At 37.5% G+C, this 24662-nt stretch overlaps 2 protein-coding genes and 1 pseudogene across 3 annotated transcripts in view; 1 reads left to right on the top strand and 2 right to left on the bottom strand.

Annotated features, from left to right (window-relative positions):
* Window positions 1–1124, top strand: part of LOC139959051 (ATP synthase subunit beta, mitochondrial-like) — a 9218-nt gene extending 8094 nt beyond the window's left edge. Inside the window, exon 9 of the mRNA XM_071956589.1 lies at window positions 455–1124. Within this exon, the coding sequence (XP_071812690.1) occupies window positions 455–552 (98 nt within the window). The 3' untranslated portion in view covers window positions 553–1124. The remainder of the gene's footprint in view (window positions 1–454) is intronic.
* LOC139959050 (uncharacterized) lies at window positions 784–24662 on the bottom strand. 2 transcript variants are annotated; one of them, XM_071956587.1, is made up of 17 exons: window positions 23751–24662; window positions 20474–20594; window positions 19815–19958; window positions 19009–19083; window positions 18442–18594; window positions 17351–17489; window positions 16786–16844; window positions 15891–15956; window positions 13489–13554; window positions 12367–12474; window positions 11779–11870; window positions 10391–10456; window positions 8706–8793; window positions 7887–7958; window positions 6074–6173; window positions 5635–5722; window positions 784–4888 (listed from the first exon to the last, which is right to left on the bottom strand). In XM_071956587.1, exons 1-17 carry the CDS (start codon window positions 23897–23899, stop codon window positions 4828–4830), a joined length of 1647 nt encoding a protein of 548 aa, XP_071812688.1. In that variant the 5' UTR covers window positions 23900–24662; the 3' UTR covers window positions 784–4827. The 2 variants fall into 2 exon arrangements, with proteins under 2 accessions (XP_071812688.1, XP_071812689.1); XM_071956588.1 differs by lacking the exon at window positions 23751–24662 and adding an exon at window positions 23302–23429.
* LOC139959224 (U2 spliceosomal RNA) lies at window positions 22627–22868 on the bottom strand (annotated as a pseudogene).

Genomic DNA, 24662 nt, shown 5'->3' with positions numbered 1-24662 from the left:
TTCACTTTGTCATTTTCAAGTTTCCTGAAAGCTGTAGTTGCTTGCACTTGTCAAACTATTAGTGGTTTCTTGAAGGACTCCCTCAGTGGAATCGACTTACAAAGAAAACATATAATCATAACTGACTGGACAAGAAAGGTTCTCCAAACATACAATGTGCTTTACAACTGAACAACAAGGCAAAGTTGAGCAATTGTCATGGTGAGAATCATGGGAAAATCTGATATACTTGTTCTCATCAACTTTCAAGCTTTAGGAAAGCAGCTACACACTGGTAGATTATTTTGATATGAGCAATTTACATTTACCCCTATTGTAATGAATCAAATCATAACAATTTGTGGTTTCAAACTATTAAGTTTGAACTGATACCCCATTTTATTCGATTGTAAAGTTGATTCTTTCTCAGTTGTATAAGGTTTATTCTCAAGTTTGTTTACATGTGTCTTCTCAGGTGACTATGACCATCTACCAGAAGTAGCTTTCCATATGGTTGGGGCCATCGAAGAAGTCGTAGAAAAGGCCGATAGACTGGCAGAGGAACAATCATAAAGATGATGTGCAGGGATAGCTTGTGATTAAATATTAAGCTGCAGAGGGTTTGTGTGTGCACAACCCATTCAGTTATTCTTTATAGAGCTCTGTCTTGACCTGTGTTAAACCAGGTGGTGTTCAAACAGTGATACAATGTCACATAAAAAGTATTTTATTGAAAACCAAATGAGAAAAAAAAAAGGATTCCCTTGGTGGAGTCATACTTAAAAAAAAAAATGTGTCTGAAAAATGTTCTAAGGACAAAAGTGAGTTGAATAATTCTTCTTGTCATGATATAAGTAATTAATTTGCATTGAAAAAGCACTAGTCATGAAGTGCTGTCTGCTTCTATTTTACAAATCCAACAGTTTTCTTGTAGATGATGTTACTTTGAGTTACCTTTTGTTGGGCTTGAAGAAACATGGGTAAATTCTGCCATTGTGTTCATGTTCACTTCTTTATACCACACGATGACTATTGGATTTGTAATACTTTGATGGAAAGATGCAATCTACTGGACACTTTCTGGAATTAGATTTTGGAAGCAGTTGCTTCTCGTATGGAGTGAGTTAAATAAACTTATGAAAGAATTTTAGTTTTGTCACATTCCTTATTTTGGTTCTAACTGCTATTTGGAAGTATTACTCCCTTGTACATGCTGGACTAAGTTTGGGCTTCAGGGGCTTACTGGAATTTTCTCCATTTGACCAAGTATTTGGAATTTGCATTTTATTTGCAGCAATGTGAACATTGACTTACTTAGTCTCATTACGTGTTTGCCAAATTTAAACTTCGACCTTTCCAGCTTACTGCACTAAAAGCTCAGTGAAAATGGCACCGTTCTATGCAATTTCCATATCAATTTTCATTACTTATATTGAGTTCTCTGTCATTAAACATTTTGAGCTGAATAAAATTCGCCAGATTTATTACCAAATTTTAGATTCTACAAACTTCAATCAAAATTTGCAAGCCCCGCCCAACAGATCATGTGTCAATCAAATCTGTTTTGTTTACAACCATTAGGCCTAGGACTACTTTCACTTTCGTGGCTAGCCAGTGTTAGGTTCATTCTCTTGAATAGTATCTTTCTTTCAGTCTTGCCGGTGTAGCTTGCAAAGTTGTCACATTTCCTTCCATTGCAATGAATGAACATATTTTCAGATGTTTGGGTTAAAAAAGTGGACGATACGAGTATATGTAGGTTACATTTGTGTAATGAACATGCTGATATGGGCGGTCATAGTGATTTTACGGTAAATCGTCGCAACAAAGGGCAACAGAAAATAAATTTCTTTTATTGCGACAGCTTTTCTCCATTAAACTCACCTGGTCAGAGTGCATTTAGAATAAGAATTAAATCTGCTTCAGAACTTTGTTTTCCGAAATTCATCAGCAAACACGTATTGTGACTTTTAAGCACAGTAGCATACCAATGAAATAAGATGTAAACTGGAACGCTTTCAGAGGGAAACTGAAGCACGGCATAAAATGTGTGGAACACAGACCTATAGGTCGTAGGCTAAGCAGTTAAATTATTTGACTCCCTGCTAGGCATGGAAAATGTGTTGTAAACTTGTGCTTCCCTTAGCTCTTCGCTTGGGTACACATATATATTTGTGAAAAGTACTCGTCATGAAAAATCTACCAATGGCTCAATTAATGTAATGCCTCCTCAACTCACTTGCTGTGTTTTCTTTTCACACTATTCTCCTTAAAAGCATCTACCTTTGGCCCTCAAAAGATTTGTTTGGGATCTGTGCACAATGCTATGTGAAGAAACTTCTACTCAGGTACTTGCAGCCCCCCCCCCCCCCATTCGAAATCAGCATCCACTTTGTACCTTTATCAATTGTACCTGTTTGTGGTAACACTAAGTTAAGTACATGAAGTGGGCAGTACTAATAAAGGATTGGTTGTTTTGTATCAAGGCCTCACATCACATGACCTTCACAACACTACTATCCGCTCTGCAGTAGCATATGAATTTATCTGACAAGCATGTGTAGCTGTTGAATGCATACACCAGACTCTGAAGGGGGCAAATACTAATAAAGAAGGATTGCTTGTGTTGTATCAAGGCAAGGCCTCACATCACATGACCTTCACAACACTACTATCCACTCTGCAGTAGCATATGAATTTATCTGACAAGCATGTGTAGATGTTGAACGCATACACCAGACTCTGAAGGGGGCAAATACTAATAAAGAAGGATTGGTTGTGTTGTATCAAGGCAAGGCCTCACATCACATGACCTTCACAACACTACTATCCGCTCTGCAATAGCATTTGAATTTGTCTGACAAGCATGTGTAGATGTTGAACGCATACACCAGACTCTGAAGGGGGCAAATACTGATAAAGGATTGGTTTTCTTGTATCAAGGCAAGGCCTCACATCACATGACCTTCACAACACTACTATCCGCTCTGCAGTAGCATTTGAATTTATCTGACAAGCATGTGTAGATGTTGCACACATACACCAGACTCTTAAGGGGGCAATACTAATAAAGAAGGATTGCTTGTGTTGCATTTTGATCCACCGGAATGAGACTAGACGACAATAAACTAGATCAAAGAAAGATGTATATTAAATCAGTAAATGCTAACCACCAAAAAATGAAGGGCACTTTGTCAAACCCAGTAAGTGGAATGATAATTTAGTCCTCGCAGTACACTCCTTCCTGTAATGTCATTCAAAATAACAAGGAGATGTTAACCAGCTGATTGCATTTGTATTTTATTGAAGACGGCAAAAATACATCTGTTGTAGTTATAATAACAAGGGCAGGACATGTGAACCAACTGGTTGCACTTATAATTTATTAAAGACATCAAAAATATGTGTGTTTTGTAGTTCCAGTCTGTGGTAACAACCAAACAGAGATGTGAGAATATCCGTGCATATTGGTAGCTTTCTAGCAGTGTTGTAACTTTGCAACAATGAAACTGCTAACACTGATTGTCCTAATGAAGTAGAACCAGCCACTTAAGGTTACACCAAAATCTCAAATTGTGACAAAATAATAACTTCGGTAACCATATTTCTTTCATGCTATGGATTTGAAATAAATATATTTTAAGTGAATAGTTCATTTCTGTTTGATTAGTGAAATATTAATTTGTGCTTGAAAGATTAAATAAGAAGATTATCGAAAGCATTTACAAAAATAACTCCAAAGGAAGACATCATCTGATACTGGGCAGAATATCCCATGGACGGATGTATAATGAAGACAGTAACAGTTTGCTGTTATATTTAGGCATAACTATAACACCAAAATAGACATAACTATTAATTCACACACACACATTTGGACGGAGAATTAATTCATATTAAAAGCCTTCAGCTAAAAGCAATATCTCAAATGCAAGCTTGGGAAGAAGAAGAAGAAGCACTGGTTGACTTGTGAAGATGTGAAAGTGTAATCCCATGCTCTATAGAGGTCCCTCTTTGGTTCGTGCTGCACTCACCCCATCAGAAGTCTCCTGATTTAAAGTATAATGTCTTGATATAAGTCCCGCAGGTTTGTGTCTGTACTAAACTGTAAGACCTACATGTATTTGTGTCTGTCCTCAGATACAAAGTCAGCAGGTTTTGTGTCTGTACTAAACCCTAAGACCTACATGTATTTGTGTCTGTCCTCAGATACAAAGTCAGCAGGTTTTGTGTCTGTCCTCAACTGCAACACCCTGCAGCTTTTCATCTATTAGTTATGACTAGTACTAGTTAAGGCCTGGGGACATTTCAGTCTGTCTCCATCTGCAGGCCCAGGGGTATTTGTTGAACCTCAATTGCAAGGTCTGAAGGTAATTGTTTGTCATCACTTTCAAGGCCAGGAAGAATTAATGTCCTAAACTATAATGCCTACAAGGATAAGTGGCTGTTCACGACCACTTAACACAGTTATGTGTGTCTTTCCTCAATTGCATGGTCTGCAACTATTTGTGTTTGTGTCTGTTCTTACTTGCAAGGCCTGTAGGTGCCTGTCATCAAGGTATCTCTCATAGTAGATCATATCATGACTTGGATATTTCAGTCACAAATCCCTTCAGTCTTGAAAGGTTGCAAGCTTTAATAAATAATATATATAAATATCAGACGTTCAAACTCAAAAGCATTACAACTAAACAGACCTTTCTGTTATTTGCTAGTAAGTTGCTGCATATCATACACATGGATATTTGAAAATCTGTCCCACTAAAATATCAATTCAAACAAGGCTGTGCTGGGTGAGGACTGCTGTGTCTGCAGAGCATTCAATTGCAACTTTCTCCTTTCAAACTTTCACGCTGTTGGAGTAACTGCTAACATCCTCTGAGATGTCGATGGTCGACTTTCTTCCCATCTGTCATGGAAATGAGACATGATCAAGATATGTTATTTCACAAAATCTGATGTAAATGTTACACATGTAAGCATCAGTGTGTTAATGCAGGGAGAGGGCTTGAACAGCCTCAAACCCAGGCAATTAATACCCTCTTGCCCTCCTCCACCCCCCCCCCCCCACACTTCCATCTCCCTCAATTTCCCTTGTTTTAATGGGAGTGTGCTTCCCCCTCCCCCAACCCTTTGTCTCTTAAAGTACAATGGTATCTTGTATTGTTAGAAGTAACAGTAGCATTGTTCAGCTTGATTTTCTGTGGTTTCTGTTATTTGAAAATTCCCTGTAATACTACTACCATTGCTACTTTCCTAGGCCACACATGTAACTTTTGTAGCTCAGCTCGAATATATGGTTTGTGATTACTTCTAAGTCATTAGTTCGAAATTTAAGTGAGAGAAAAATTGTTCGAAATTTTTCCCGGGAGGTTCAGACCATTCCAAAGTATTTGCAAACACTGAGATGAATCATAGCAGTCATATAATTCTCAACAGGGAGAAAAAGCTTGTCAGATGGTGATAAAATGATTGCTGAGGTTTGAAATTGCATGACCATTTTCTAGCATATTATAACTTTCTAGCATATATTGAGTGCAACCCTGATGACTTCCAACAGTGGCACCTTGACAACTGTTTAAGAGTTCTAGCATCTGTGCTGGATAGTATTGTGTACAAGAATGGTCCATGGATGGTAAAAGAGAGAGCGCTTACCTCATGGCAGGGATGGGAGGAGATGGTATTGGGAGGATGCCCTCAGCATCCATGTCAAAGTATTCATTGGCATCCATGATTTGAGACTCTAAGACCATAAGACAGAAACAGATTAATGAGTGAGACCATATAGAATAGTACTACAGCATGGGACTACAAGGGCCCAGAACTTGGAAATCCAAACATTACTTTGTTGTGTCAAAGAGTTGGTCCAGATTCTTTCTCTTTTCATACTTAATTCTAAAAGTTGTACAATATCGATGAAAGAGTTGTCATAATTTTCTTTTGTGTACAAAACATAAATACAGCGTACACAGATGAAACTATAAATGAATTAACATTAGACAGCCTGACATTCGGAAACCTTGACAGTCATGTAACATCAACGAGCATGTTCATATTATACCGTTTGTATACAAACAAAAGTATGAGTTCTCACCAGCGACTGAGAAGACCTCCACCCCTCTTCCTGGTGGTGGGGAGAGAGTGTAGGGAGACAGCATCTGTCGATCTGTTGTGGGAGGTCTGCTAATGCCAGGCTGTTAAAATGAACAACAAGTGAAAAGGTAATGGAATTTGAAAACTTGAGAGAAAGGAAGATTAGGTGTGAGTAATCATAAGAAACAATCATTCATAGAACTATGAGCTACTTATTGTCTTATCTAGTAGAGTCAACCAACCTCCACTTTTAGCGATTTTCATTTTTTCAGGCTGCTGATTACACTGGAGCACCTCCTAAGAGCAAGCAGTACAAACATGGGTAAGTTCTGGAGGCTAAGAGTGCCGTGGTAAACAAGGTCTCAAAGTGTGCTTCATTTGTGGTCTACAATCTCTAGCATGCAGGTTTTCTACAGGGTCTTTCATACGTGTCCAGGGCTCCCCAGGTAAACAGACCTCTGTAGGGTCAGTGCCAGATTATCCAATAGACAGATAAAGCAAGGGCCTAGGGTCTCTCCCCCCCCCCCCCAAAATAAAAATTAAGGCATCTACAATGTAAAGGGGCTTCCGTAAACACTTCCAGGCAAGGCATTCCAACTTCGGTTTTGGATTTGCCAACAAGAGTCAAGAATGGCAAGGAGGTAAGCATATGCTGCCTTAGGGCACCACAGTGGCAATGAGGTAAGCATATGCTGCCTTAGGGCACCACAGTGGCAAGGAGGTAAGCATATGCCGCCTAAGGGCACCACAGTGGCAAGGAGGTAAGCATATCCTGCCTTAGGGCACCACAGTGGCAAGGAGGTAAGCATATGCTGCCTTAGGGCACCACAGTGGCAAGGAGATAAGCAATTACTGCTTTAGGGCACCACAGTCGCAAGGAAGTAAGCATATGCTGCCTTAGGGGACCACAGGGTGTTAATCTGGTATCAACTATGGGGACACACTGCCTAAACCTACAAGGCATGTAAGACAGCTATGATGGTGAACAATTGTTTTAGACAAATAGTCTTAAATGGCTAGTTCAGAGATAGCATCTACACATGCATTACTTCTGTCTGTGACCTTTCCTTACAGGTCAATCGGTATTATACCAAGCACTGCAATGTCATACCAGTGCAAAATATTTCCAGCATCGTAACTCAAGCAGGGTATCTATTTCACCTTAGTTGTTTCTATTTGGATACAAAAAAAAATTCTCTGCAGCATTTGGAACAGAAAACATGTCTGTTATATGATGCTCCTGCCCCAGATAACCTGTTCACTACTAACAACTGTGTCTTTTCAATAAATTTATGCTGTCGATGGCGTGCACGTTATGTAACATGTGCAAATACTGATGTGTGTTGGAACCTGTATGTAGCCTAGTCTGTCAATAGGCCGTGACAGAAGAAAAACCCTGACTAGCCAGTCTTTCACAGTCGAATATCATCTATTAAATAGTTCTTCCTTCATAACTTTCCATCTCTGAGGGATCTGAGTCATTGTATATGAGGTATCGGCTGAAAAGTACTCAGGCTGTGTTAGATTTACAGTAGTATTGGTTTCCCTCATTACATTAGTGTACATAAATCACTGTATAGAGTGTAGAATCCAGCAAATGCCTATGACCGAGAGTATGACCATACCAATTGACCTTTTGACCTATTGCACTAGACTCCTCTATGGTGTGACTATGAACTAGCTTATTTGCCAAACAAACAGGAACAGAATCAAGGAATGGAACATTACAATGAGGAAGCCATCAACAACATTGCCTCTGATCCATTACATCAAACACTTTCAAACTATTGTATGATCAGCTTTGATGAACTTACCAATGGTTGAAGAGGGCTTTTCTTGGCAGGCAATGGTTCACTTGTTGGTACCATACCCATAGGACGATCAGACTAAAGAAAGAAAATTGAAATATATCGATTTGTTGTAATTTTAGACAAAAGAAAAGGTTATTCTTCCAATTTAAAATAATTTCATTGGTACATTGCAGCAATCCTTTCTCTTAACAAAGACATCTGAATGTTATTAGTCATTCATTAATCTGCTTCTGGTAACTGAATGTTAATAACTCTTCCCATGTTATAGCACAGTTTCCTACACATATTGCTGTCACCAACAGTTATTATGTGAATGGTTTATGCTAACAAGCAGAGCCTGATACTTACCTTAGCGAATTATATTCAGAGAGTAAAGTATCAGATATAATAACACTTTTCTCTGAGACCCGGTGCAAAACAACCAATTCAAATGTCTGTTGTAATTTATCAGCTGATTTTTTGAGGAAACTGTTAAGTCATTAAAGTAGATTATGTTATCATACATGAGTTAGCACAAGGGGACAGCCCACTTGAGACAATTTTCCAATGCTAATACCACTCTATACTATCATCTCATATCATGCTTCAAAGCACTCAAATTGACAGTATGAACAGGTCTAACCTCTATCTGATAGAACAGGATATGTGCAGTGTGAAAAGTGAAAGAGGAGGGGGGGGGGCTGGGCCCCTTCCAAAAAACCCACCTGCAGTGAACAGTGACAAACATACTGTAATAATTGATATTTGCTATGAGTGTTTAGCGACAAATCTTTTGAAAATTGATGAGATGAAGGAGTTACATTGATGAGATGAAGAACTTACAGCATATGACACAGATACATGGTGCAATGCAGCTGCTTGCTTCTGAAGGGTCTGTCTGAGGTAACTCTCATCTTTAATAGCATATAAACTAAAAAAAAAGGAAGAAAAAACATAGTTTGAAACACATTGTAGTGTAGAAATAGATATGACCAAGAACACATTAATTGCAAACTGGCATTATGTCCGTTATCCTCATCATTTACTGATAATGACAACATTTTGCCCAAATCTTATATGCAAATTAAATACAACTGTTATAATATTTTCTCTTTTTTTTTTTAAGCAATGGAAAATTGGACAAATGAAAACTGTTTTACATCACAGGTAGATGATGTATCAGCTTGAATATTAACAGGATTTTGAAAAGTAACCAGCGTTCTTGAGTAATGGTACATCTCGAAACCAACACACTAGGGAGACAGTTTCTTGTAACACTTACTCAACACACCATGGAGACTGTTTCTTATAACACTCAACACGCTAACATATTTGCTTCCATTTACATTCAATTCATGGAAAATAACACTAGGGACAGAGTAGAAACTAGGGAGACTTTTTCTTGTAACACTAACTCAACACGCTAACATATTTGCTTCCATTTACATTCAATTCATGGAAAATAACACTAGGGACAGAGTAAACATCTTCAAGTTGTTGTGATTGTCAGTTTAGGAGAAACAACCCCAACAATCATGTTTACCATATATCATAATGATCCCATTGAGTGAAAACTCCCAATGGGGGGGGGGGCTCTCCAGCATTACTACATAGGGATGCCGTGATATCGATCCTAATGTGTGTAATCTGTGCTGTTAATAGATCTCTGAATCAACATAACACAATCACTTGACAGGACTCACAAGCATGCATACATGTATAAAGATGAACTTGCATACATACACACGCTGGGTATTTGACTAGTTCAAGGTTCCACCTGTGCAGTTTAGCGGAATGAGAAAAAACTGCTTTGAAAACACATGTTAAGGTTCTTAAAAACAGTTTGTTTGACTTGAAACTTTGTATATATGTTTCAAAAGATCTCTTCTTCAATAATTATCAACAACATTGTATATAATACCAGTGATCAACTCACGGTACCGTTATGATCTACAGTCACATACAGCATCAAGTCAAGTTTCACTGAACAACATAGGAGTGATATTAGAGCGCCCTCTGTTAATTTTGGGTGTGGATGGTGAATCTCATCCATTAGTATACTAATACTGTTATATTTTGTTTAAAGTTGCCTCCATCTCACATTAATTTCAGGTAGCCAATATCTTTTCAGTAATTTATGGTATACCACTACGTGCAGCACCCTGTACTACTAGGACGAAACCACATTGCATACATTCCTTGTATCATACTTTTAAAAGTGTAATCATCATGTCAAAACATCTTCAACTTGTCACAATTTATTTTGCAGTCTATAGAGTAACATTGAGTACATGGTGGCCCCAGGATAATACTACAGTGAAAGAGTTCAGAACAGGGTTATGGTCTTATGGAAGATAAATGAATGGGTTATGTCAATATTCTATAAAACGTAATCATTACTCCTTTCATATCACTTTCAAAATGAAATGAATCGAAAATGTCAGTCAGGATTATTGTATAAACATTGGGATAAAACAGTCCTACTGTGTAGATAAATACTGGTGATAATTCTGGACTTGCATACAGACCTCTTTTGTAAAATGGCAAACTTCTTCTCCCACATCTTGGTTGTTCTTGCCAGCTCCTTCTTAAGTCTATGTTTAAAGAGAAAGACGAAAGATTCATTGACAAAAGATGCACATTTTGCTGGTAGCAGGCAAATTTGTTAAGAAATGGACTTAACATTTCCTAATAACTTAGAAAATAGAGAAGACACACTCTAAGTTACCCTATTTTGTTACTTTGTGGGCTACCGAAAGAGCGGTTCTCACCGAATCGCTGCATTTGTTTCTATGACAGACACAAAGAACTTCAAAAGATAATTTGAACTATATGCTACATCAAACTCATGATTTTGGTCCTTTTTGCTGCCGTGAAATGATGCCTGTATGGTAACATACTCTAGACAAACTAATCACCAGTTATCAATAAAAAATTATTTTATACATAAGTTTGATCTGACTTTTTGACTATAAAAAGTTTGTAGTAAACTTAAGTAGACCTTCACTCTTGTGTATCCTTATCAGAGTGTCTGCAGTTATTAGCATCATGAAATCTGTACTAAGGGGATCATCTATTATTTGGATTCTGCAGTATCCAGATTACCCTCAAATGTGTGAAGTTTCATATATAAGCTGTTCCACAGTTACAGTAATGCACAAACGCCTAGAAGAAATAACCTCAAAGCACTCTACAATAGTTCTATTCTGAAACACACTATACAGTCCAGTACAATACAATCTACACTAAACAGTGGCATGGGGGGCTATCAACAAGTGTGAGGTGGCAAAAATTAATGGAGTCTGGGTTTTCCCAAAATTAAATTTGTTTTGTACACACTACAGTGGACTATAGGAGACATAGAGATTTGAATATTATATCTCCAAAATTTCTACATTTTCTTCAAGGTATGAGTGTGTTTCATTAAAATATTTACTTCTTGACTTTTTGTTGCAATCTGAGAGAAAAATAATGCGAAAATTAGCCATATAATTATGAGGTATATGAAACAAAGAATTCACCCTTTGATTGCCAAACTTTTCTTTTGTTATTACATAGAAATGGTGGCCATGTAGCTCCTTTACCATTATGCCTTATGCATATGCAACAGTCTAATGTCACTACTAACTTTAAGGTTTCCAGCACTGCCACAAAACTTGAGAGACGAAAATTGGTCATGTTTGGTCAAAATTTTACACTTGTTTTACTGCCACCTTCCAAGCATTGATTACCTTATTTGACCTGACAAAATACTTGACAATAATTTCAAGGGTAAGAACTCATATGAAAGTAATGTTGGAAACTTTCAGCAACACTGGCATGGTAAAATTTGATGGTAACACATCCCCTGTGAAATGTAAATTAACATGTAGTTACTATTATTTTTTTCTTAAATGATTTGAGTTAGGAAACATACCTGTTTATTTCCATCCTGAGATTTCTCTCTGTTCTTTGAATCTTGAATAATTCCTCCTCTGACTTTATTGCATTGACTTGCTGAGCTTTCTCCTATTTTCAGAGAGAGAGAGAGACATTTCATGTGAGTACTATGACCTCTGACTGCACGTATTACTACTTATATTCATCACATACTATGCATCACATAAACTTACAATGCATCATAAATTGCACATGACCACCTAGTGTGTGTAATATTATATATAACCCCATTGTGTTTTGTCTGATCCTTGTCCCCTCCCCTCCCTCCCCCACACTCCTTCCTCCCCCAGTCCATAATGCCTAATGGATCACACTGATGACTGAAAAGTCACTCCAGGTCAGGTTTTAATAAGATTCTATCGATGCACGGATATAGGGCGCATCACAACTAGGAAGTAAAACTAGGAGGTAAATTGACAACATTTGAAACTAATCTTCATCACTGGCAAGAAATTGGATGAGTAGAGCTGATAAACTATACAGTTATGGGATTGTTGCGTCAAATATTTTGAAATCGTTACCAAACTTAACTGCTGCAGAGAGTAGCGTTTAATGATGTACGTACCTTTGCCCTGAGTGCTGTTTCTGCTTTCTTCTGTTCTTTTAATAATCTGGCTTTCTCTTGTTCCTGCCGTTGTTGTTCAGCGGCGTGATCCTTGGCTATATTAAGCATCTATCAGACAGGCAGTAACAAAGGTCAAAGATTAATAACTTACAGAAAATTAATAAATGTAAAATGATAGAAGAGGCTTCCACTGAGGTGTTGATGTTGTCATCAACTTTTGACTTCCAAGAAGCATTCAAGAAATCCGAAATTTTATCCTACCATGTATCAATATTATTAGTATCTCATGTACAGTTGTCCTTCAAGGCAGGTGGTTGTGTGTCATTTACCAACATAACATATTAACCATATTCCAACACATTTCAAGTAAGTTATGCAAATTAGATGGTCTCATCATTTTCTTTTTGTGTTCCAACTGGTTTTGCAAAGTAGTTCTTGTGCTTAATTAACTTTACATTGTATAACTTGTACATATAGCATTTCATCTTATCTAAGAGGGTGTGCAACATAGCCGAAACAGTTATCAGCCAATGATTATAATAATGTAGGCTTGCCATTGTCTCTAGTCTGCCTAATAAGGTGGGTTGTTCATCCAAGAGCAATCTACAGTTTTCCCATCTGAAATGACTTTCTAAATTGAAAAGATTCCAAATTTGAGTTAAAATGTTGAATTGGAAGCCATCCGACGTGTAAGTTGTAATCCATAAGCCATTGCGGGTTTCTCCCACATTTGTGGTCGCTTAAGCGTTGTAAAAATAACTGCTGATTATTATTATTATTATGATTATTATTAATAGGGTACCTGTATATGCCTAGCTACCTCAGCTATAACACTGTTGTATGCCTACCTGGATATTTGTATGGAAGAAGTGTAAGAGACTTTTTCAAGTGCATCAGACATCTGTTACGACCACAAGGCCACAGAGATATGTCTAAGTTAACACTCCTGAAAGTCTGAATATAACTGAGGTAGGAGGGAGAGGGGTGGTGGAGGAGGGATGGCGAGCACTACCCAAAGGAAACTCTCTGAAACCTTTGTGAAGTACTATGACTTGTCTGTTGTCTTGATAATCACTGTCCATTTCTCATTGCCAGAGAGGAAGGGAGAACAGTAGCACTTACATCCTCTCTTGCCTTCTTCATCTTGTCTTGAATATCTTTCTCCATTTGCATCCTTTGTTTGTCAGCCTGTGAAATAGAGAGCAATACAACTTCATTAAAACAGGTATATGAAACAAGTCATGCAGAATACATCACTGTGCAATCACCAAATATGAGTAGCTGTGCCCTATGTGAGGGTAAATGAGTTTCAGAGACCATTTTTGGAGGGGCAGAGAAGCAAAGATGAAAGGAATGTGGGTGGCAAAGAAGAAGGGAATGTGAAGGGGAGAGAGAATGGAGGTTGAAGGTTCCAAATGAACTTCAAATTGTGTGAACTGTAGTTGCGAACCCTAGTTTCCCTACGGTGGATTTTATAAGATTGTTTAAAAACATCCTTTTTACATTTCATCAATAACTTGAAGCAATTTTCCCAAACATACCAAATAATTCATCAGAATGTGATAACAAGTTATCCATTTATAAGATACTAGATTTTTTGACTCAAAGATCACTGACTCACAGATTAATTTAAGAATGCAATCAGTTTTTACAGATCTGTCACCCCCAGCCAATTTTGTGTCGTTAGTATTATCCAGAACCAAACCAAAACAATAATTCAAATTACAAATTATCCTGACCAAAACTTGAACAGCTAAGCTAACAAGCAACATCTTTATGTGATTTTTATAAGAAACCCTCAATGCCATTCACTACATTAAGTAATAGTAACACCTGTTACCACCATCAATATCGTCTTCACTACCACCACCATCATTAACACCACCACCACCATCAACATCACCACTAACATCTTTGCCACCATCACCTCCTTCAACAAAAGTCACCACCAACAACAGCTTCACCACAACCATCAAACACATCGCCACCATATACAACTCACCACCACCTTCACCACCACCTTCACCACCATCTTCACCACCATCTTCATCACTACTACTTATTAATAATAATATTGAGGATTTATAGAGCGCAGATATATCCAATGATAATGGTGCTCAAGGCAGATCACAATATTACCAGGTTCAGCAATAACCTATCAAACATAGAGACAATCCCTCCACATGGCAGCAGCTAAACAGGGCCAGCTGACAGTTTTATTTCACAGGTCCCTATTTATACACCTGGGTGAAGAGAGGTAATTGAGATAAAGTGCCTTACCCAAGGACACAACACAATGATCTGGCCAGGACTCGAACCTGCAATCCTTAGATCACACGTCCACTGCCTTAACCACTTGACCATAACGCTCTGTACCACTACCACTACTACTACTACCACTACTCCTACTACTATTTCTACCACTACCACTACCACTACCACTACTACTACTACTACTTCTACCGCTACTACTGCTACTACTACTACTACTACAACTACTACCACTACTACTACAACTACTACTACTACTACCACTACTACTACTACTACTATTTCTACCACTACCACTACTACTTCTACTACTACTACTATAACTAATACTACTACAACTATACTACTACACCTACTCCTACTACTACTTCTACTACTACCACTACCACCACTACTACCACTACCACTACTACTACTACAACTATACTACTACACCTACTCCTACTACTACTACTACTACTACTACCACTACCACCACTACTACCACTACTACTACTACAACTATACTACTACTACTACTGCTACTACTACTACTACTACTACCACTACTACCACTACTACCACTACTACCACTACTACCACTACTACCACTACTACCACTACTACTACAACTACTACTACTACTACCACTACTACCACTACCACTACTACTACTACAACTATACTACTACACCTACTCCTACTACTACCACTACTACTACAACTACTACTACTACTACCACTACTACCACTACCACTACTACTACTACAACTATACTACTACTACTACTGCTACAACTACTACTACTACCACTACTTCCACTACTACCACTACTACTACAACTACTACTACTACCACTACTACTACTACTATTTCTACCACTACCACTACTACTTCTACTACTACTACTATAACTAATACTACTACAACTATACTACTACACCTACTCCTACTACTACTTCTACTACTACCACTACCACCACTACTACCACTACCACTACTACTACTACAACTATACTACTACACCTACTCCTACTACTACTACTACTACCACTACCACTACCACCACTACTACCACTACCACTACTACTACAACTATACTACTACTACTACTGCTACTACTACTATTACCACTACTACCACTACTACTACCTCTACTACCACTACTACTACTAATACTACTACCACTTCTACTAATACTACAACTACTACTACTACCACTACTTATAGTACTACTAAAACCACTACTACCACTACCACTACTACTACTTACAATTCTTCTCAGGGATGACATTTCTTGTGCAGCACTGGCTTGCTGTTCATCCATCTCAGTTTCCAGCTACACATAACAAAGATACAAAAGATTATATTCACACCTCAACTCCATTCAATATGCATGACAATGCAAAGTAAAGCAAGACAACATAATAAGAGTGTTCAGGGACAAAAATTTTTTTTTTTTTTTTTAAATGTCTCCTAAAAGATTCATGGAACAGCAGGGGTTGCAACCCAAACCAATGTAATGTTACTTAAAAGACTAGTTTCTTTCATATTTGATAACCTGCAAAATGCAAAACAACACTTCACCAAAACATATACTCATAGGAATTGCAGGTCCAGAGGAAACGATATTCGAAAAAAAACCTCAACCACTAAAAGTTTTTAAATGAACAATGTTGTGATACCACGGATTCACTTTGTATCCATGGAGCACATTAACCCTGGAATCCCTCTTAATACTCCATTATAAGTCACAATACTATATATTTCAGTAACACTTCATCTTCATAGGTGAATAAACAGAAATATTGTATACACTGTAATCAAATGGTCAGGAAGGGTGTCTTGGAAACAGGACTCAGTGATCGAGTACCTTGAAATAATTTGGGCAGTCTAGACAAAGTGAATCCACGACATCACAACCATGTTCATACTGATTAACATTTTGTGGGTTTGTGGTAAGCTCCAAATGTCATTTTCTCGCAATCTGTAAATCAGATAAGTATATGCTTTGGTGAAGTGTTTTGTTGAATATTTCTTTTACAGGAGTGGGAGATGGTTTGAGGGTTGATGGGTAATGTATGATCAATACACAAAACCTCTGAACAAATTATTTTTAAAGATCTTGGCAACTTGACCAGCAAAAGAATCCTCAAAGACGATCTTACCTGCTTCACACGAACTTTCTCCTTTTCCAGTTCTCTGTTTAACCTTTCGACATCATTTTCTGTAAGGATGAATTTGTGAATGTTCAAACATATTTAGGAGTATCTTGATGATGGAATATGTAATTGAATTGACTATTTGTAGACTTTGAAGCATTGAATTATTTTGAATTATTTATAGATGTGTTTTTATCTGATTAACAAAGTACAGCCAATGATATCACAGACACACACACACACAGGCGTACAATGTTAGAAGCTTGATAATAAAGTGTCTAGATGCACAAGAGTACTGAAAGAATAATCAGCCCAACTTGCAAAATACCACAACTACATTTTAAATCAATAGCAATTATCCTGTTGTCACTGGACATGACTTTATTGACATTTTAAAAGGCCTTTGTGGATGACCAGCAATAATAGCAAAATCCTACCAGGTAACCAAATACTGCAATGAGGTCCTACAGGATTACTTAACCACTCTCCCAACCCCTCCCTCCCCCCCCCCCCCCTTCACCATTGAAATACATAATTGCTGCCTTTGATGATGGAGCTTAAAGATTCTTACTGAATTCCTCCAGAGTTTCCTCCTTGACATCCAGGGACTCCTCCAGTGAGTCTATTTTATTTTGTAGTTGACCCAGCTCATCTCTCAGGTGCTCCGCTTCATAAACGGCACTTGGCGTTGATGCTTCACTTCTCACCTCCTACAGCAGAAACAGGCAGAAATAGCCAGTGAGAACCCCGGCATGAACGCAATGTGATGGGAACACTGAGATTCAAGATGGGGGTATGTATTGCTATCAGTGTGTGTTGCACCAATCATAGAATAATGGAATAGAGGATTGGAGCATATATTCTTGCATGTGCTTGCTGCTATAACCATGCTGTAATATGGGTTGGTAGCATAGATTATGAGATGTTACCTGTGTTTTCTGCTCTAACCATACTGTAATATCAATTGGAGCATATATTATGAGATGCTTACCTGTGGTTGATGCTCTAACCATACTGTAATATGGATTGGCAGTATACATTATAAAATGCATACCTGTGTTTGCTGCTCTACTGTATTATGGATTGGTAGCATAGATTATGAGATGCTTACCTGTGTTTTCTGCTCTAACCATACTGTAATATGAATTGGAGCATAGATTATGAGATGCTTACCTGTGTTTTCTGCTATAACCATGCTGTAATATGGATTGGTAGCATAGATTATGAGATGTTACCTGTGTTTTCTGCTCTAACCATACTGTAATATCAATTGGAGCATATATTATGAGATGCTTACCTGTGGTTGATGCTCTAACCATACTGTAATATGGATTGGCAGTATACATTATAAAATGCATACCTGTGTTTGCTGCTCTACTGTATTATGGATTGGTAGCATAGATTATGAGATGCTTACCTGTGTTTTCTGCTCTAACCATACTGTAATATGAATTGGAGCATAGATTATGAGATGCTTACCTGTGCTTGCTGCTCTAACCATACTGTAATATGGATTGGTAGCATTGATTATGAGATGCTTACCTGTGTTTGCTGCTCTAACCATATCATAACATGGATTGGAGCATAGTTTATGAGATGCTTTGTTTGCTGCTCTAACCATACTGTAACATGGATTGGTAGCATAGATTATGAGATGCTTACCTGTGCTTGCTGCTCTAGCTGCATTTTTAACATCTGTATGATGTTCTCTTGTTGACTCAGTTGCTGTTGTAACTGTTTATGATCTTCTGAAACTTTTGCGCTTCGACTGGCATCCTTTCTCAACTCCATGTTCATCTTGGAATTAGCATGTTTCTGAAATAGAGAAGTTACATTACTGCTAGCCCCATGTATGTAAAGTAAACCATACTTCAGAAAACAAAAGCATCATATTTTCTCTAAAACTTATTACTTCTTCTGTTTCCTGTACATTGAGCCCGAGGTTTATCAGCCATATTGGAGACACATTCAACCTCTTCCCAAACCTGCAACAGACTCCGAATTTCTTGAGACAGTTTAAGATTTTCAATGTTGACACTGTCCTTTGAAGGATATGCTTCATACCTTTATTTGGAAAAATTAAACAGCCACTTTAACTCCATCCAAACCCCCGCCCACCCCCCGCACCCACAACCCCTCCCTCACTTTAAGTGACTGGATCTGACTGAGAAGAACAACATGGAAATATTTCAAAATGGATCATACCATCATCCTGAAATAGGAACATACCTTCCACTCATTGGTTATCCTTGCAATTGCATCAGCCAACTGTGTTCTGTAGCTCCTCCTCACAACGGCTATTCTCTAGAAACCAAACAACAAGTAGTTACATTCAGATGTCAAAATGTTAACTGCTTGCCAGATTGAAGCTAAATGCTTACAAACTACTGCTTTACCACAGTCCGTGTCCCTTTTTTTTGTCACCATGACAACCCTTACCAGAAAGCCAGTTGACTTTGTGAATCCTTGCCATATAATTTGCTCAAAATTCCACATAGCAAGTGTCCAAGAATTAAATGAGAACCAGAAAAGATCAGAGATTTTCAGCTCTTGTTTGTAGCAATCCCTCGTGGGAATCAACCATTTAGATCACTGGCATGGTTTTAAACAGTATAGAATTTTCATTCCAAATGTTTCAAAATCCAGATAGAACAGTCTTGCTATATGAAATATAGACACATAGATGTATGCATAAAAGGACACTTTCTGTTGTCAATTTCACAGCTCGCAAAGCAGCTCTGCCACCTTGCAAACATTTGTTTAATAATTGGTAATGAAAAATGAAAGCTCTACATGATACCCTGTGAAATATTTTCACAACTTACTACCAAATCAAAAGTCATCTAGTATATATGTTATAGAGAAAACGGCCAGTTTTGAGACCATTTGAGAGCTTTGAAACTTGCTATGTACTTAAAAGTATTTTCACTTAAAGATAGCAATAAAAGAGGCTTTAACCCTCCCCTCACCCTTCCCCCTCCATCATGGATATTTTGAATTTGTATAATATGGACTTTCTTTAAATATTGACTAACCTCTTGGTGTGCATTCTCCAACTGCTCCAGTCTGTCATTAATTCTTGTGTACATATCAATTGCTTTTTCTTGCAATCTGTTCTCATATTCTGCTACAATCACTTGTCTAGCAACAGCCAGTTCCCGTTTTAAAGCTTTGGATTCCTGAAAAGACGAAAACTTTCTTTATAAGCAATATGTCAAATCATAATCTAAATAACAACCAGTTACTTACTTTGCTAGTATCGCACTACACCAAAACTTTATATAAATTTCACCAAAAAAATGTATTAATCAGAATCCATCCAAATGTTTGTGATAGTTTACATCTTAAGCAAATTTAATACTGTGATACAATTGTCTCAAGATACTTTTCAAAACAACAAACACATATGCACACTGCTTTACAGCAGTACCTTCGAACAAGCTATGTTAGTAAATGCACTTCAATCATATATTGTAGCCTGAGGCAATACATTTGCAATGCTGTAAGTAACATAAGCTTTAGGAATCAGTGGCATTTTGTTTATCAAATGCAAAATACACATATTATAAGTTAAACTGCTTCACTGTTTAAGTAAGTTGACACATGTATGTACCTGTCTACATGAATGTCATAATGTACCAAAGATTGGAAGACTTCTTACTTAGTTTTAAACTCAAAATCAAGTCATGCTCACCTGTAATAATATCTGCAGCACCTTTGTCATGTCCTTCAGCTCCACAATTTCTGAGTCTTCTGTCTGTGTGGCTTTGTCCTGCCGAAAGAAGCCAACCTTTTGTTGGTCAGCTATGGAGGGTCTGGAAGATTCAAAAGGTGATGCTCAAGGTCAACTACTTGTCTACAAGTTTGTGAACTACTTGTCTCCTTGTCAACTATTGTCTGCTAGTTAACTGTTCTTAAATACTACTGTCACTCAGACACAGAGATTGATCAATTAGCATTGGAAATTTAAATAGCCTTCATGATATCTCTGAACACTGAGCAGGGGTCGAATTTAAGAATATTTACCACTATTCCAGCGGAATAGTGGATTTGAAAATACACTATTCCGTCTCATTTTCCACTATTCCTTTGAAACTATAAAAAGAGAAAAAAGAACACAACAAATTATAGATTGAGTATTATGTTGGTTTATTGAGAATCATATAAAGTGTTTTGAGGCAAGAAGGCAGGTAACCCAGGACGGAGGTTGTAAAATTTGAAAACGGCAGCTGTATTTAATCATCATCAGAATTATCTTCAGAACCAGAGTCAGTGAGATATGGGACTCTAGAGGCCTACATTAGAAGGATGGAGAGCAATACAACAATAAACATCGTCCAAATTATTACATGGATTCAATACCAATTATTAATAGAATAATTTTGGTGATTGGCAGGAAATTCAACATGTCTTCTGAGTTTCATTATCAATATTAATTAGTTGGTAATTTATTTTACATGCTCACAAAGTGCTGAATTTGCAATTGTTATAGTTAAGCAGATGAGATCAATTTGATATTTTGACATTATTTTAACAAAATAACAAATTCATCAATTGGACTGTTAAAGTATGCCTCTATAGTATAAATCTGCTTCCCATCTGGTCAGTCAAGTGGTTCCAAATTCTGTTCATCCTACAGTGAACTTTTTGATTTGATATTACTTTAAATATTTTTAACACATTTCCTTCAGAGGGAAAGAAACAAGGAAGACATCTTTGATCATATCTTGGGAAGCATCTGAAACTTATCAGAAAATATTAAATTTTATCAAAAATGTCATAACTTATGATTTATGGAGACTAAGATGTCTAAATTTCAATTTCTTAATAGAATTTCAAAAGTACTAAGACTTTGGTAGTAAAATAATTAAGTTTTTAACTTTGGAAGGTTCTTTATTGGAAGAATTCAAATATCTTGATGAAATGCTTACTGTTGCTGAGAATGTCAATTCTTTTTTGCTTTTTCTTTATAAACTCTTATATATGTAGGAAAAAGGAAAACATCAACATAGCAGTGTTTGTATTAGGATGCATTATGTCAGGACATATTGCATGTTGTACAGGATATACCTGTCTGTGCCAGAACTTAAGTTGAATTTTGGACTAATTACTTTTTCTGTTTCCAAACCAGGACTGTATACTGTATGTTGATCATGAAATTTTAATCTTGAAAGTCCAATGAACTCTAAAACTGATGTTTTGCTTGTTTATAGTAATTCAATAAAATTTGCTGATGGAAAAATCTCTAGAAGTTTAATGATGAGCGTGCTTCAAATCTTTGCCAAAATATCCTAGTACATAATAGTTCTTACTTTTTATAGTTACTATTTAAAGTTAACACTAAATACTGTAGAATATAAACCTTTCAAGAATTAGTATACTTTAAGATCTAACATCAAATAACAATGTTGAAAATTGTTTCACAGTGTGTAATGTTTCATTTAAACTTGGAATTTATATAATTTCCTACTTAACTGCATTAGAAAAATTATGAAACTGAAAGATTACATCTCAACTAACAACCATAAACAAAACCTTAATCACATATAGATTGTAAAGGGTGGGTCATCATATGTCCCTGAGAGACTGAAACTTTTTCTATGAGGGACAGACAAAATTTGACAAAATTGTTAAACCTAATCATTTTTAAATTTCAATGAGATGCAACCTTTGACTAATTATGAATAGGATTTGCGCAAGAAGAGACAGTTTAGAAGTTTGAGAGACAGACAATGTTTGGGTAAGGGATGGATATGCAGTACCAACCATGTTCAATGGGCTGAATAAAGAACTGTTGCTACTGTATTGTTACTGTACAGTAGTAGGCACAATTTCTGTTAACCTTTAAAGAACAAGCAGGCAAGTCACAATGCATTCCTACTAGGGTTCTTTGCTTTTTTTTAAGGAAAAGTCGCCCAGGAAAGAACCTGGGCACGAAAACCAAACTACCAAACGACTGATCCGCTCTCAACCCCAGTCCCCTTGCATCGGGACTGTGACTGTGTGATTATCCTCAGGTGTGCATCACCATTCCCTTCGAAAGGGGACAGATACTACACATGATCTTAGCCAAAAGGCCGAGAAGCGATCTCTGCTGTTTGATGAGCTTTACCTTAGGCACAGGTTTCCTTGCTTTCTAACCTTACCAAAGGTGAAGTATTTTATATGCCGGCTTCACTGTAGGGCTGACCACCTGTACAACTGCTTACAGATTAAACAAAATCAAAGACACCCAAAGGAGTGTAGCTATAGCATAACTTAGGTCTAGGCCTAGGCCCTAGGTAGTTTAATGAGTCAGAAGCCTAGCCTATTTCTACTAGGTAGAGGGGCCTAACTTAGTATACACTAGTACTAAGGGCTCCCAATTTCTGTGGTTCTAAATTTGTTCACCTCTATGATCACACAATACTACTTACTACTAGTATAGGGTAGCCTATATGGATTCGAGGGTAGGCCTTTTCTATTCCAGTCTACCTATAAAATGTGCCTGAGCACACCAAGACAAATGCAAATCACACTTACTAACAAGGCACCCAAGATAGAGTCTGGGCACCAAAAGCAAACATTGTGATCCACTCTCTCTCTCAGTGCGTCGACATTGAGATTGTAACTGTTGATCATGACGATGTTATCCCAAGTGAATACCATGAGTCCCTTGGAAATAGAATAGATCGCTAGACCTAAGCCTTATAGTATGCCTTACATGTACAGTAATCAGGTTTAAGGTTGGTGAGCTATCTTCTGTTTAACCATATGGTCACTACCAATGTGACCATGGTAAAAATTAATCTTGTAAAGTAGTAAATACGGAGAGAAAATGGTGGAAGGGCTTGGAAGCCGTAGCTTGTACAAGAAAACTCCAGCACTTCAATATGTTACTGATTAAAGTTTACATAATCTAGAATATTATTAATATGTGTAGTTTGTCCATATTTAGGCTTGCAATAATTTGTAGCTTTTAAGTGACTCACGAGAAGACATCAGTTGGTGAAAAAGACATATCGTTGTGTCGCGGAACTGATAAATTTCCATTCTCAACGTTATGTGTTTCGACCATTTCGGCAGTCTCGGACTTGGCCGACCTCACTACCCTACTTTCCCTACGTTTTTCCTGGGCCATATTTCAAACCATCACATGGTTTATTAAGTTTTCATTATCCTTGTCACTGCTCATCCATTCAAACAACCGAGCTAAAAGAGGAAGACAAAGTCCTAACAAGCGCTAGTAACTAGTACTAAACTAACGTTAGGCGAAAAGTTAGTCGAATGCGGAGCAGCAACGCACCAACGTACAGCACACATAATTAAATTCTGTGCTGGACCGTTTTAACATACAAGTTGCCATGATGACTCCAGTTGAGGTTGCTATGCTAGAAGTAAAAATGGCGGCGCTGTGCTAAATAATCATTTTCAAATAAAGTATAGGCTTGAAGAAGGAAGGTGCAGCGTACAGAAGAATTGTTTTCTAGACATTTTTTATTTCGCTTGTATATATTTAAGATCACACTCGATGGGTATTTACTATACTAAGCAGTGTTACTCGTATTTTTTGTTAGGGCTGCTTTAATGCCTGTTGATATTCCAAAGCTCTACTCCCAAAACTTCTGACTAGACTGGGGGATGGGATCAAGTCAGAGATTTGTTCTAGACTGGGGGATGGGGTCAAGCCAGAGATTTGTACTAGAGGTTGAAGGTCCCATTTGTTTTGGCACTGCTGCCTCAAGCAAACTGATATTTCTGTCTTGCAATAAGCAAGCCCCAACCCCTTAACACAGCCATGCAACAAGCCCATACCTCACCACTGGGTTTATATTCATACCCTGGGATTAGGTTTATATTCATCCCATGATCTCAAGACATTTTAGAGGGGTTTAGTTGTAGCC

The sequence above is a fragment of the Apostichopus japonicus genome, chromosome 18, assembly GCF_037975245.1.
Source record: "Apostichopus japonicus isolate 1M-3 chromosome 18, ASM3797524v1, whole genome shotgun sequence".
In the NCBI taxonomy this organism is placed as follows: Eukaryota; Metazoa; Echinodermata; class Holothuroidea; order Aspidochirotida; family Stichopodidae; genus Apostichopus; species Apostichopus japonicus.
The sequence above is the reverse complement of the archived record's forward strand: the minus strand, read 5'-3'. Positions and strand labels throughout refer to the sequence as shown.